Source organism: Falco cherrug, chromosome 15 (genome assembly GCF_023634085.1).
Source record: "Falco cherrug isolate bFalChe1 chromosome 15, bFalChe1.pri, whole genome shotgun sequence".
Lineage (NCBI taxonomy): Eukaryota > Metazoa > Chordata > Aves > Falconiformes > Falconidae > Falco > Falco cherrug.
Genome location: NC_073711.1, coordinates 13,386,685 through 13,400,131, shown reverse-complemented (window position 1 = coordinate 13,400,131; position 13,447 = coordinate 13,386,685). Strand labels below are relative to the sequence as shown.

At 45.2% G+C, this 13,447-nt stretch overlaps 1 protein-coding gene across 9 annotated transcripts in view; it reads left to right on the top strand.

Annotated features, from left to right (window-relative positions):
• Positions 1–13,447, top strand: part of MED12 (mediator complex subunit 12) — a 36,600-nt gene that overhangs the window by 2,894 nt on the left and 20,259 nt on the right. For 6 of the 9 annotated variants that reach the window (XM_055727201.1, XM_055727200.1, XM_055727198.1 and 3 more), the window contains exons 4-19: positions 647–806; positions 2,093–2,268; positions 2,557–2,667; positions 3,227–3,481; positions 5,635–5,781; positions 6,070–6,169; positions 6,610–6,746; positions 7,573–7,707; positions 8,103–8,229; positions 8,872–9,101; positions 9,528–9,608; positions 10,479–10,652; positions 10,918–11,062; positions 11,996–12,114; positions 12,265–12,408; positions 13,181–13,344. In XM_055727201.1, the coding sequence (XP_055583176.1) occupies positions 647–806; positions 2,093–2,268; positions 2,557–2,667; positions 3,227–3,481; positions 5,635–5,781; positions 6,070–6,169; positions 6,610–6,746; positions 7,573–7,707; positions 8,103–8,229; positions 8,872–9,101; positions 9,528–9,608; positions 10,479–10,652; positions 10,918–11,062; positions 11,996–12,114; positions 12,265–12,408; positions 13,181–13,344 (2,405 nt within the window). The remainder of the gene's footprint in view (positions 1–646; positions 807–2,092; positions 2,269–2,556; positions 2,668–3,226; positions 3,482–5,634; positions 5,782–6,069; positions 6,170–6,609; positions 6,747–7,572; positions 7,708–8,102; positions 8,230–8,871; positions 9,102–9,527; positions 9,609–10,478; positions 10,653–10,917; positions 11,063–11,995; positions 12,115–12,264; positions 12,409–13,180; positions 13,345–13,447) is intronic. The other 3 variants (XM_055727199.1, XM_055727196.1, XM_055727195.1) reach the window with 1 other exon arrangement.

Below are 13,447 nucleotides of genomic sequence, written 5' to 3'. Positions count from 1 at the left end.
TGCTCTCCGTAGTATCCTGCAGAAGTGAGGCCTGCAGCTGTACTTTTCCCTGTGATGTGTTGTTATTGCTTCCTGGTTATATATGTGCAGTCTGGTGATTTCACTGGTATCCTCCCATGTTGTATCTTGAATTTTGAATCTCGGATTAATGAATTCCTTCCTACTATGGTACTTGGTTCCCTGTTTCTCACAGTCTTCTGTTGGCTACTCATGGTATTTGAAGAATTTTGTAACCACTCTTTTGTTCATAAAATGAAGAGTCTGATCTTCAGTCTGTATAGTAGATACTCGGTGTTTCTGACTCAGTTCTTAGTGTTTACTTTTTGTAGTTGTTTATATCCTCTCTGGAGGATGTCCTCAAAGCTGTTCACAGGATTCAGGGTGTGGATTTACAGCGATGTGTAATGATGTTTTCTGTCTTTTAATTTGTTTTGTCTCTGTTTATACGGAAATGCAGTTCTGGTACTTGTTGCTTTCTGACCAGAGGTGAATTCTCGCAGTAGGTTTTTTGAGATACAGAACAACAGAGTACCTTTTCCCTTTTTACCTTTTTCACACCTTGCAGCACCTACAGCATGTGCAGTTGCTTTGGAATAATTCCCATGTAAGTCCTTGGTTGCAATTTTCCCTCTCAATTCTGTTACAGGTGCCCATCTTTAGCAAGAAGGAAGAGGTCTTTGGTTATTTGGCAAAATACACTGTTCCAGTAATGAGAGCAGCCTGGCTCATCAAAATGACTTGTGCCTATTATGCTGCCATCACAGAAACCAAGGTGAAAAAGCGTCATGTCATTGATCCCTTCATTGGTAAGCACTTTGTTTGGAGCACTGGTTTTGTTCATCTCAGATGTTTCCTTCTCAGCCTGCTCTTGAATAATAAGAGGTAGCCTGGAAATCCGTATGAACTTGTTTCCTGCTGATGAGTCCTAGTGCTCTGATGTGCATAACTGTCTAAAACAACAGGGCCCACCTGTAAGAGTATGCTGTTGAATAATAAGTCTTAACAGCTGCAAGTACTTCCTGAGAACCTACCTCTTCTTTCTCCCTGCTAAGTTCTGTTATGCTCCTCTGCTGTATAACCTGTTTTTTCCTTACTCTACAAAGACTGCAAACATTATAATTTAGTGTTGACTGATTAGCTGCTTCATAAGTGAGTAAGTGCATTTCCTAGAGAATTCAGGTATGGTACTCACTGTTTGTTTTGAATTTCATTAAGCCTTACTGGATCCCATATCTAACGTCATTTGCATCCTGGCCTGCTCAGATTACTGTGGTCTAGGAGAGCTCCCTTGGCTGTGTTCTGGTTTGTGTGGCTGTGACTACAGGCCCTGACCACAGTCCTTTGAAAAGCAGTATTAGCTGCTGAAGTCCATCGATATTTTTTTTTCCCTCCTTGTTTATCTTTGGTATAAAAATTACACAGGCTTCTTAGCTCTGTTTCTGGAGGTTGATTTGTTTGTTAGATATGTTTATTCCATTTACTATCCTGTTCCTTTGGGTATTTGTCCTACTGCTGACCCTTGACCTACTGCTATAAGTGTTGTTTATTTCACGTTCTTGCGTATTTTGTCCTTGTTTTGCCATCTGCATTGTCCCGGCAGAGTGTAATTGTGCTGTCACTTTGTGTATGGAGATTGTCTCTTATGCAGTTAGTTTTTTTAAAAAACAATTATTTTAAAAAATCGTTGATCATGGCTTTACACTGAAATCTGAAAAAGAAAAAGAACAAAGTGCAGAGTTGAAGTGTTTCCAGTATTTCTGCTGTCTGTCAGATTACTGAGAATGTGAAACCAGGCTGGCCTAGCGCTGCTCCCTGCTAGAAAGCCTCTTCTTCTCTGCCTGCTGATTCTCAACAGCTGCAATTGAGGAATCTTCCCAACTTTTCTTGTACAAAGTTAACCTGCCCCCCAAACACAGATTTTCCCCATTGTTCTCCATTCCTGTGGATGCCTCTTCCTCCCTGCCACCTCCAGGCCACAAGCAAAGCTAATGCTGTGGTACTTACTTTTCTTTCTTTGTCTGTGCACCAGCCTGGTTCTTTCCTGCTTCTGTTTACCACAGCACTTGTTGCTAACCTGTTTCTTCTTCTTCAGAATGGACACAGATCATCACCAAATACCTGTCAGAGCAGCTGCAGAAAATTGCGGAGTTCTATAGACAGCTCCCAGGGCAAGGCTGTGGTTCACCCCCTGGGCCAGTGCCCCAAGAGGTGGAACAAGCTTTGAAGCAGTGGGACTACAATGAGAAACTAGCTATGTTCATGTTCCAGGTGAGGAAATGGAGGGGGCTACTGGGTGGGTTTGTAGCAGAGGAGGGCTAGAGGAAATGGATGCAAAGTGATGTGTATTTTTGCAGAATGTTCACTTTCTGTGAATAGACCATTAGGGCTGGATGCAGTTTTAAGCTTAGTAGTAGAACAGGGGTAGTACAGAACTGTGCGAACTTCTAGAGTTATTTCCACTGTTGGAAAGCAAGCAGCTGCTGCTGCTGTTCTGCCTTTCCTTAGTGGATGCTGCTTCAGCTTTTGTGCATTTGCTTTGCCTTTATCTGTGTGCAGGACGGCATGCTGGACCGGCATGAATTCCTGACGTGGGTCCTTGAGTGCTTTGAGAAGATACGGTCAGGAGAAGATGAATTTCTGAAAATGCTGCTGCCCCTGCTGTTGCGGGTGAGAAATGTGTACCCAGCTTGCTTCAGGAGAGTGCTGACTTACCCTGTTGTCAGTCCCCTTCCTGTTGCCTAAGGGATGGTGAGCTATTTTGTGCTGAGAACACTAGGGAGCGTCCCTCTGAGCATCATTCTTAGGTTGTGCAAGGAGACCTTTTTAGTCCTGTTCTTTTCTGGTTTTTTCTCCTTTACCCTGTTTCGGTGCATGACTTGGTAATCCCTGCCCATGTATAGCTGTGATAGCTGGATTCTTTGTGCACCACTGCATGGAAATTGCTTTTCTTTCTTTCTGGTGCAGCAGATCCTAGGCAGACCTTTTAAGCCCTGGGAAGTCTGGGTGTGGGTACATTTTGATACATGGAATCCGTGCTGTAGAGCATTGAAAGGGTTCTTCTGATGCTTAGTGGCCAGTGGGTGATCAATGATGCTAAGGAGCTCTCTGTAAAAACGGACTGTATCTACCAGGCAGTGCCACACAGTATACTGCTTTGGGAGGGTCAGGGGTGGGTTTTTTTGTCGCTTGTAATGAGGATGTTTTTCCCCGTCCCTCTTCCCTGCAGTACTCTGGAGAGTTTGTGCAATCTGCATACCTGTCCAGACGTCTGGCCTACTTCTGCACCCGCAGGCTTGCTATGCAGCTGGATGGTGCTGGTGGGCACCCACCCCACATCCTGTCTGGCCAGACAGGGAATGCTCTTCCTTCAACTCCCACCCCTCAGCCAGCTGCAGGGAATCCTCCTCCCAGCCCTTTCAGTGACTTACTGCTGTGCCCTCAGCACCGGCCAGTGGTATATGGGCTTAGCTGCATCCTCCAGGTAAGTTTGAGTAGTGACTGGTGATAGTTGGATCAACAGGGACAGTTTGTTGTATGCTATCACAGAAAAAATCATTACAGTTTGAGTCAGCAACTTCCTGAGTACAGAAATATCAAACCATGATTGTCAAAGGGTAGGTCTTTGATGATGTGTTGCACAGCTGTTGTACCAGACATCAGTGCTCTAGCAGTGCCCTTGACTGGCTTGCATAAGAAAAATAGGTTGGAATAGAGCCTTTGATCCATTCACAGGTGCCTCAGATGGCTGGGAAAGCTTTGCAGAATAGGGGATGAGAAAGAAAGGGTTATTTCATCTTGTGTATGTCAATAACAGGCTGTCATCTAGGAAAGGAAATGATGCCAAAAATGAGAGTAATTTTGAGCTCTTAAAAGCAAACAGCGCCTCGTCAGAAAAACGCACCCCCACAAAACAAAAAACACCCCAACAAACCAAACAACCAGCACACAAAAAAACAACCCCTCCCACTTCTTTATGGAAGAACTTTAATGGTTTAGGCAGACCACTCAGGAGCAGCAGCAGGCTATGAAAAGGTACGACTCTCAACTCATAATCTTTATACTTGGAATTGATTAAACCTTACCTTGCGGTAAAAAGGGCAAGGTTCCTGAAGCTGTATTGGTAGATGTTTGAAGGGCAAATGCTGTTGTGTCACTGTGGGACTTGGTGCATACCGTCCTTTGTCAGAGGGAGATAGAGGAGTTCTGTTCAGTGTGTGTGTTCATGGTTGTGTTTTTGTCCTTCGAGAGGAGAGTGACTAGGTCAGGTGGGTCCCTGCAGGAGGAGTGGAGTTTGCTCCTTGCAGGGGAGGAAAGGAGCGCATTAAAGCAGAGGAGATTCCAGAGAGTGCGGGATGGAGTATGAGGTGAGGAGGAAGGCAAGCACAGAGCTTGGGAACCTGCAACTCAACAAAGAAACTTGAGATCAAGGAGCCCTGACAGGATCAAGAAACAGCCAGCCAGCTCTCATGTTTGAAAGAGAGAAAATTCCTGGAGTACAGCTGGCTAGAAGTAACAATCTGCCTGCAAGGACCAGAGAGCAATGCAGGAGTTATAAATAACCCCTTTATATTCCCATTACGTCTGTCTTGGTCACTTTCACTTTTAAAAGTTTAGTTTGGTTTGTTTTCTAGTTTCTGTGTGATAAAACATGTCTTTCTAAATATAAAAATCCTGCGTTTGGGGAGTTTACTTTAGGGAAAATATGAGTATATACACCTCAAAGATTTGGCTGATTTGGGGTTTGAACACAACCTTCTTAAAAAGGTCAGATTGGTTAATAATGATCTGATCTTGTTTAGTGTGTCTCAGAAGAGCATTTCTGATCTGCAGATAGTAGATAAGGCTAAGGCAGAGTAAGATCTAGTGGTTGGAAGTTGCAGCTGGGTAAAGTCAGGCTGGAAACAGATGCATTTTTGTGTATGTAATTAACCTTTGCTCACATGTTCTCAAGACAGGATGGATGCTTTGGTTTGATGTTTATAACAGCCTTGGTTGCACATCTTAACATGCAGCTTCTTGTGAGCTGGAAGCTGTAGGAGCATATCCTAGGAACCGTTCAGTAAAGTTTTTGTCTGTGTTTGTGTGGGTGTGTGTACAAGATCATAAAAGAATGAAAATGCATATATAATAGTATTGTTATTATAATCATTACTGTAATCATACTTGTAATTATTAATATAGTATAATGCGTTTGGGTCTGTTGACTTGTATTTCTTCTCACACCTCACTCTTGATGAGGGCTGTAGGTCACTGATGTAAATGCTGCTTCTGGACCACGAGGGTTGAATTTTATGTTGGTGGTGTGAGTTGTACAAAACAAGTTCTGTTTAGAAGCAGCAAGGAGCTCTGCAGCAACGTGTTACTGCTTTTGGATAGCATGGAACTCTGGTCTTGGCTTCCTGAGCATACCTAGGGCAAGAAACTCAGTGCGGCAAGAATACTAGTTTACTTCTTTCTACTGTAGTATAGTCTTTAGCACAAAGACCCTTTCAGAGCTTGGAACAAAAAAACCCCAAACAGTAAATACGTGTACAGGACGATGAATGCCCGGGCAGTAGGATAAAGTAGTGGTTATTTCTGTAGAAAGTGATCTAACTTAATTGTTTTGACCTTGTTTTGCTCCATCTGTTGCAGAGTATAATTTTGTGTTGCCCAAGTGCCCTTGTGTGGCATTACTCATTGACTGACAGCAGGATAAAGACCGGCTCTCCACTGGACCACCTGCCTATAGCCCCATCCAACTTGCCCATGCCAGGAGGGAATTCAGCCTTTACACAGCAGGTGAGCAGCTTTCAAAAAAGGCAGCTCTTGTTGTCCAGGATAATAGCTGTATCTTAACTCTTTCAGGATTTTCTTTTCATGTTGTGTGATAAGCTGAACTGGAGCTTGGAGTCTCGCTCCCAAGGCTTTAACTGCTCCTGTTTTGCTATAAGCAAGACTGGTGTCCTGGAAGATAGGCGAAGTCTAATCTTCAGTAGATTTACTGTCATGCTCTTTGTTTTCTGATAATTTTGTACACAGGACTTTTAAGGCATGGTTTTGTATGTTTACACAATCCATTACTTTTAGGTACGGGCAAAGCTGCGTGAAATTGAGCAGCAGATAAAGGAACGTGGTCAGGCTGTGGAGGTTCGCTGGTCATTTGACAAGTGCCAGGAAACCACAGCAGGTAACTTGCTGTAGGTTAAAATTTTTCTCCCTGTTTCATGTGTTACCCTGAGAAAGTTCCTGTCTGCCTGTTTTGTTTTTTCCTATTTGATGACATTGGTGTTTTACTGTCAGCAGTTAAAAAAAACCACAAATAGTTTCTTGCCAGTGCAAAATCTTGCGTGGGTCTGTTTCCCAGGGGGAGCTTCTGTTACTGGAAGCTGGAAACATATACAAGAGTATAGTTCTCTGGTACATGTGCCATGTGCTGATGCTTTCCCCTTATGTCTGCTGTTGGCCACTGTGAGAGTCAGGATACAAAGCTAGGTGGACCCTTGCCTGACCGGTGCAGCTTTCCTTAGGCAGTCTCCTGAGCAATGAGCTCACACAGACTTTTGCTACAGAGTCCATTGTACCGGTCTCCAAATACGCATTTTTCTTCTCTTCTCTGTTCTCTTCTAGGTTTCACTATCGGCCGTGTCTTGCACACTTTAGAAGTTCTGGACAGTCACAGCTTTGAAAGATCTGACTTCAGCAACTCTTTGGATTCCTTGTATAACAGGATATTTGGGCTGGGTCCAACCAAAGACAGTCATGAGGTGCTTTGGGATGTTGGTGCTGGGCCCTGGTCTTGGATGTGGCTATATTCTTGTTTATATTCCACTGTTATTGTCCTGTGTTTGCCGAGAGCTAATTAGGTAGTGGCCTTTGGCCAAGAGATGTGTTCTCCATTAAAAAGGATTTCGTGCAGCCTTAAGTTAGGGAGGTACTAAACTGAGAATGGGGGGTCTGCTCTAGAAAGTCTATGCTAACAAATACATATAAGCTTGAGGGAATCCACGCAGCTGACTGAGGAGAGTCTTCTGATGGAAGACATGAGTCCAGATGGCGGATCGATGATAAAGACATGCTATGTGTCTGAGAGAAGTAAATGCTAGTCTTGTCAAATTCTGGGCTGGTAGCTGTTTCCTTGGAGTCTGGGAGCTCACAGTTCAAGTTCCTCTTAGCCTACTTGATATGTAGGACCATGGTGCAGCCAGTACTGCATTGGTTCCCGGAAGTGAGCTGCAGGACTGGCAGTTTGCATACTTTGTATAATTCTGTTGAGAAGCTGGTTTTCGCTCTGTGCTAAGATTAGCATTCCATAGATGTGCTGCTGGAAGAGAGATGATTTTCTGAAGCAAAGCCAGACTGGAGATTTGTTAAGGGCTGTGGATCACCTCATGTTGCAAAGTGGAGTCAAAGCAGAGAGAAGGCAGGAAGGCTCTAGTTTGATATCTGTCCTCTATGTTAGGAAGAGGGGAATATAGCAGTCTTCGGGCTGTGCTCTACTAGAAGTAGACTCGCTTATATGCAAATGGAGGCTTTAGGGCTGCTCACCTCTTCAGTTTGGCTCAGGTTCTCACTGTAGGGCTTATATCTCAGCAGATCTCCCCCGATGATGATGCAGTGGTGGCCTTACTGTGCGAATGGGCTGTCAGTTATAAACGTTCTGGACGCCACAGGGCTATGGTTGTGGCCAAACTCTTGGAGAAGCGTCAAGCAGAGATAGAGGCTGAGGTAAGTCCTTATTCCTGGAAGGCTAGCAGCAGGAAAGGAGAGCAGAGGTTACCTAAGTCAGTTATCTAACTATTACACTGAAAGGCAAAGGCTGATCAACACAATGCCTCTGAACGCTAGTGCTGTTAATTGTGGCATTTGCTCCATCTAATCCAAAGTAGGTCATAAATGAGCCTGTGGGATGGTGTGCATCCCATTTCTTGGGTACGTTTGAAGACAAGTGATGGCAGTGTGGAAGTACTGGCATACTTGGAGACTGTGAAGTAGCTTACAGAAACCTGTGGGGGGACTTTCCTGTAAATGCAAGATAGAAAAAGTCTCTTGAAGACACTTGTGGGTCTTACAGATAGTTTCTCCTCTATGACAGCAGTTGGTACTTTTTTCTGTTTCTACAGAGATGTGGGGACTCTGAAGTTGTGGATGAGAAGGGCTCCATCTCCTCAGGCTCTCTCTCAGCAGCCAGCGCTCCTGTCTTTCAGGATGTCCTTATGCAGTTCCTTGACACTCAAGCTCCTATGCTAAGTATGTAATAAGAACTTGTGGTCTCCCAGTTTCTAGCTTTCCCTCTCCTGCAAACTTTGGATTTGTATGCTATTCTCTTGTGGTAGGTCTTGAATGTACCTGAATTCTCTCTCTGGCTTCCTTGCGATCCACAGCGTACCTTGGAGAGGGAAGGGAAGCAGCCTGGAAGGCCAGATGACAGAAAGATAATGCAGAAGCACTTCTGTTAACAGAGTGTTAGCCAAGAATAAATGAGTATAGCCTGACAGGGAATTAATTCAGGCTGAGAACTTTTAAAAGTTTTTCAGATTTAACTAGTAAGTGACAAAGGTCTGGAACAGTCTTTCAGTGGAAGTACTGTGAACAGATTAAGGGGGACAGGATCCAACTCTGAGTGATGTAGGCAACTGTTTGTGCACCTGGGAATGGTACTTCCAGGCTATGCCTCTGGTTTGTGCGACTAACTGGAGAACGTTTGACTTAATTACCACCTGTTGAAACTGAGCTTTCTGCTTTTAGTCCCTGCTGTAATCTCAGAACTGTGTATCAGTCACTACGTTTAAATCTCTGGAAACACTTTCTCTAGCCCTAGGTTAGGTGGCTGGTGTTGCTCATGGTGTTGCAGGAGAACTCTTGACAGCCCTGACTGTTTTGTCCTTTCAGCTGATCCTGGGAAGGAAAATGAGAAGGTGGAGTTCTTTAACCTGGTGCTGCTGTTCTGTGAGCTAATCCGGCATGATGTCTTCTCTCACAACATCTACATGTGCACGCTCATCTCCCGGGGTGATCTTGCCATGGATTCTCATGGGCCTCGCCCGCCCTCACCCTTCGATGATCCTGCTGAAGAGCACGACAGGAAGGAGACAGAGGGAAACAGTGGCATCAAACTAGAGGTGAGAGCACAAGCACCATGGCCACCTTGTACATGTCCCCTTGTTGTGCTTGTCCGTTTTTACCAGCTTTGCAGCCTCCTTGCTATTACCTGCTGGAGGATATACCAGCAACTCATGCTTCTCCTTCCCCCAACCTATTTCCTTAGCTTTTCAGTTTTAAAAGTAGAAGTCTTAGAGTGGCTTAGAATGTAAAGGGGTAGACAGGAAAATCTTGCACTGCTCGGGGCAGAGCAGCGTATCATGAGGTGCTGTGTGAGGCCCGTCCTTGATGTTTGCAGTGTATTAGGCTTCAACTTGCCAGGTATCGTGGGTGTGTTGACATATTGCTGTCACTGTCCAACAAGGACATCGAGTGCTGTAGTAAATAAATACTCTCTTGCTCCCTGGTGCATCACTGAGATGCAAAGCTGCTCTGTTTGTTCCCAGGACACAGGTCTTTCTGAAACCATGGACATTGACCACAACTCCAACATGCTCTTTGATGACATGGAGAAGACAGACTTTTCGGTATGTTCCTGCATTTTTCTGCTGGCTACTCAGTACATAGGTCAATATGTTGCAGTGGGACCGGGGACAGTGTGTGCTTTGCTTTTGTACGCGTACTCCCTCCACTGCTGTAGCGCCAGTAAGCTGGAAGTGGCTGGGTTGTAAGGCAGCTGACACTGTAAAAAGGCCCATATAACCTACTGATGCAGGTTGGGAGTCCATCAGAGTAGAGTGAGTCCCAGTCATTCTTGGGATCTCTTAGGCTCTAGCCACTGCCAGCCCAGTGTTTGGGCAGGATAGGAAGTGGACTGCTTGGATGACTATGATAGCACCAGGAGATTGGGAGTGACTTACTGTCAGCCAGGGTTTTCTTGGTCACCTGGGAGAAGACTCTGCTATCCTCGTGTGTGTGGCTGCCAGTACTTTTTCAGTTTTACAGTTCTTCATATTTGTGTGCGTAGTTCGTGGTTGCACAACACTCTAAAGCACTTGATAATAAAAGTAACTTGGGGTGGTTGAAAAGTCCCTGAGTACCTACATTCCTCCAGCCATTTCTGGCCTTTCAAAGTACATGTTAGGCAGGTGTGATGTGCAGAGCTATGAGGCTTTCCCAGGATCCTTGCTTGTTCTGTGGATGTTGTTGTTCCCAAAATTCTAAGTTGTGGTTATTTATTTCCTATTGTTTTTAACTCTCTATACAACATGGACTGGAAGCAGATATGGGAACACTTCGCACATTGCCTTGGTCATTGCCTTAAGAACAGGATGCTTCTCCAACCCTCCCTCTTCCTGCTTGTTTTTAGGCCTGAGCAGATAAACCTTCCTTCAGCATCTTCACTGTTGCATGACCGTATTTCCTAACTACCTTTTGTTATTCTTGTATCTCCCTAGATGTTTTCTCCTCCAATGCATTGTGAATCTAAAGCCAGCCCTTCCCCTGAGAAACCAGATCCTGAAAAGGAAGCAAAGCCTTTGCTGAAGGATAAATCTGTGGAAGGAATGTTAGCATCCCTGTATGACCAGCCTCGGCACATCCAGTATGCAACACACTTTCCTATTCCTCAGGTATGAGATCTGCTCACCTGTTGTTGCCCTGTGCGCTGGTCATGAGGCTGCTGTGTTTCCCTGCAGTACAGCTGTGGGTGGGTAAGGAGCAGTCATGCTTTCCTTCACTGCTGCAGGAAGTGATCTGCGTAAGATGTCTCCTTGCTTACTCCCAGAACAACTTCTGAGATGAAGCTTTCCTTTTCTTTTAAGAGATCCAGATGTGAAACAAAATTAAAGCATTCAGCCTCATAGTTGCTAATGCAGTTGTCTTTTGGTTCCCTAGGAGGAGTCATGCAGCCACGAGTGTAACCAACGGTTGGTAGTTCTTTTTGGGGTTGGAAAACAACGGGACGATGCTCGGCATACGATCAAGAAAATAACCAAAGACATTCTAAAAGTCTTAAATAGAAAGAGCACTGCAGAGACAGGTTAGTAGAGCTTGAGCCACTCTTTTCTGAAGTAGGAGCATCATTCCAGTTGGCTGGCTCCTTTGGAGTCTCACAGTGAAAGGATTATAGAAAATCTACAGTGCCTGGTAAGCTGTATCAGTCACCGAGAGTCTGGAATGGTGCTCTGTTCCCAAACATACTAACCAGCAACTAAGACGACCAGTTTCCTGCTGACAGTATCTGTTTAATTGAACTTTTCTTCAGAAGAGGATTACATCATACCAGGTTCCGAGTGAGACCCTGGCCAAAACTTTGGCTTTTCAGATTTTATTTGCTTTAGCTCTTGCATTTAGATCCTTGCACAAGAAACAAAGAGGACTTTGCCTATGCATATTTGTTAAAGATCTTGATTAAATGGAGCACGCCATCATGCTTGGGGCACGTGCTAAATGCATAGTATAGGAAATTTGGATAGCTGTGTAAAATCAGTAGGAAGCCTCTGCGTTCCATCAGCTGAGAATCTGGCTACAATTTTTTTTCTCTCTTACTCCGATTCCTGAAAGGCAACTTGCAATGTGGTAGAAAGATGATTCTTTAAAAGGTGGGGTGCTCTGACAAATTTTGAGGCTGGACATCTCCAGTCTAGGACATCTGTTCTCATCAGTGAATCAGTGTACCTCTACATTGAGAGAAAAAATATTTTCTCCATCCAAAGAGTACCTTCACTTAGGATAAACCAGGTGTTAACCCTGCTGTCATTCTCGGGTTAGGAATTCCTTCCTCAGCAGTTTATTGTTTTGATTTCAAGATGGTCCTTATCAGCTTAAGATGTGGGACTCGGGCTTTTTGGCTATGCTGCATGGCAGGGGCTGGTCTTGCTGAGGGACTGACAGTGCTGATGACTGATGTTTAGTCTTCCTCTGATGGGGAACATAGCCTAATACCGTTTGCTGACCTTTCCAACTTTGGTAGGTGGAGAGGAAGGTCAGAAGAGGAAAAAGAGCAAGCCAGAAGCATTCCCAACAGCTGAAGATATATTTGCAAAGTTCCAGCACCTTTCTCACTTTGATCAGCACCAAGTCACATCTCAGGTATGACCCTTTCAAAACTGCTGTCCTTCTTGAGCCCTGACTGTGTCCCTTTGCATTACTGAGAGCAGCTTCCTGGAGGGAAAGGGAGATGGGCCTGCTGGGGGACTTCTGCAAGGGGAGATAGTACTGTGTGTCATCTTGCCCTTGCAGGTATCTCGCAATGTCTTGGAACAGATCACCAGCTTTGCCTTGGGAATGTCATACCACTTGCCTCTGGTACAGCACGTGCAGTTCATATTTGACTTGATGGAGTATTCACTCAATATCAGTGGTCTTATCGACTTTGCCATCCAGGTAAGCACATTGTGCTCAAATGGTTCCTGGGAGGGGTTCATCAGCCTGAAAGGCAGCAGATCTGTGCTGTGATAGTTGAGCTGCTCCTGGGATCATTGGTGACCCTCTAACCTGTGTTATGGAGGTGATCAGATTATGTGGTTGTTGCAGTGCTCCTGGGCTGCAGCTGTAGGTAGTCTTACATGTTCTGTTGTGAGGATTATTCTTCCAGCAATTTCAAGGTTGTCTCCAAAGGACTTGCATTGCATCTCTGTCCCTGGCTGCAGCAAGGCCTTGTTCTGAGTGAGAAGGGGATCATCTGTCTCTGGCAGCTCTCCCACCTTGCTCCCCTGGAAGGATCCTTGGCACATGGCAGTGCAGGCTGCCTTCTGGATCCTGCTAAAATCCTGTTGCTGTTTCTGCAGCCTGTGCCAGGTGTCTCTTGAAGGCTTGCTACGGTTGCTGATGGAATTGAGGCTGTTAACCTTAAAAAGGGAGCTGAGTTAGATTTATACAGGACAGAATTACCGAACAAGCTGTCTGCTACTACCCGTGGCAATATCCCAGTCACTCTCTGATACCCAAGCACTGACAGCCCCTTGTACTGCCTGAGTGAGACATTGTGCCTAAGTTTGGGGTGCCAACTGTTCCAGGGGTACATCTCTAGGCAGAAAGTGCCTGCCAGTCCCTTTCCTGGCAGGTCCTATAGGCTGTGAGTGTGGTGTGCCTGCTCCATTTCTGACCATACCTTACCCCTGTGGCTGTTGAAGGGTTTTTCTGTCATTGGGTGCAGTTGCTGAATGAACTGAGCGTGGTGGAGGCAGAACTGCTGTTGAAATCCTCCGACCTTGTTGGCAGCTACACCACCAGCTTGTGCCTGTGCATCGTGGCTGTGCTGCGGCACTACCACTCCTGCCTTATATTGAACCAGGACCAGATGGCTCAGGTCTTTGAAGGGTAAGGCAATCTTCACCTCCCTGTGTGGAATGAAGCAGCGTATCTTCTGGGGGCTTGTAAGGGGCAGGGATGTATCTATATCCTTCCTAAAAGGCAGCAACTT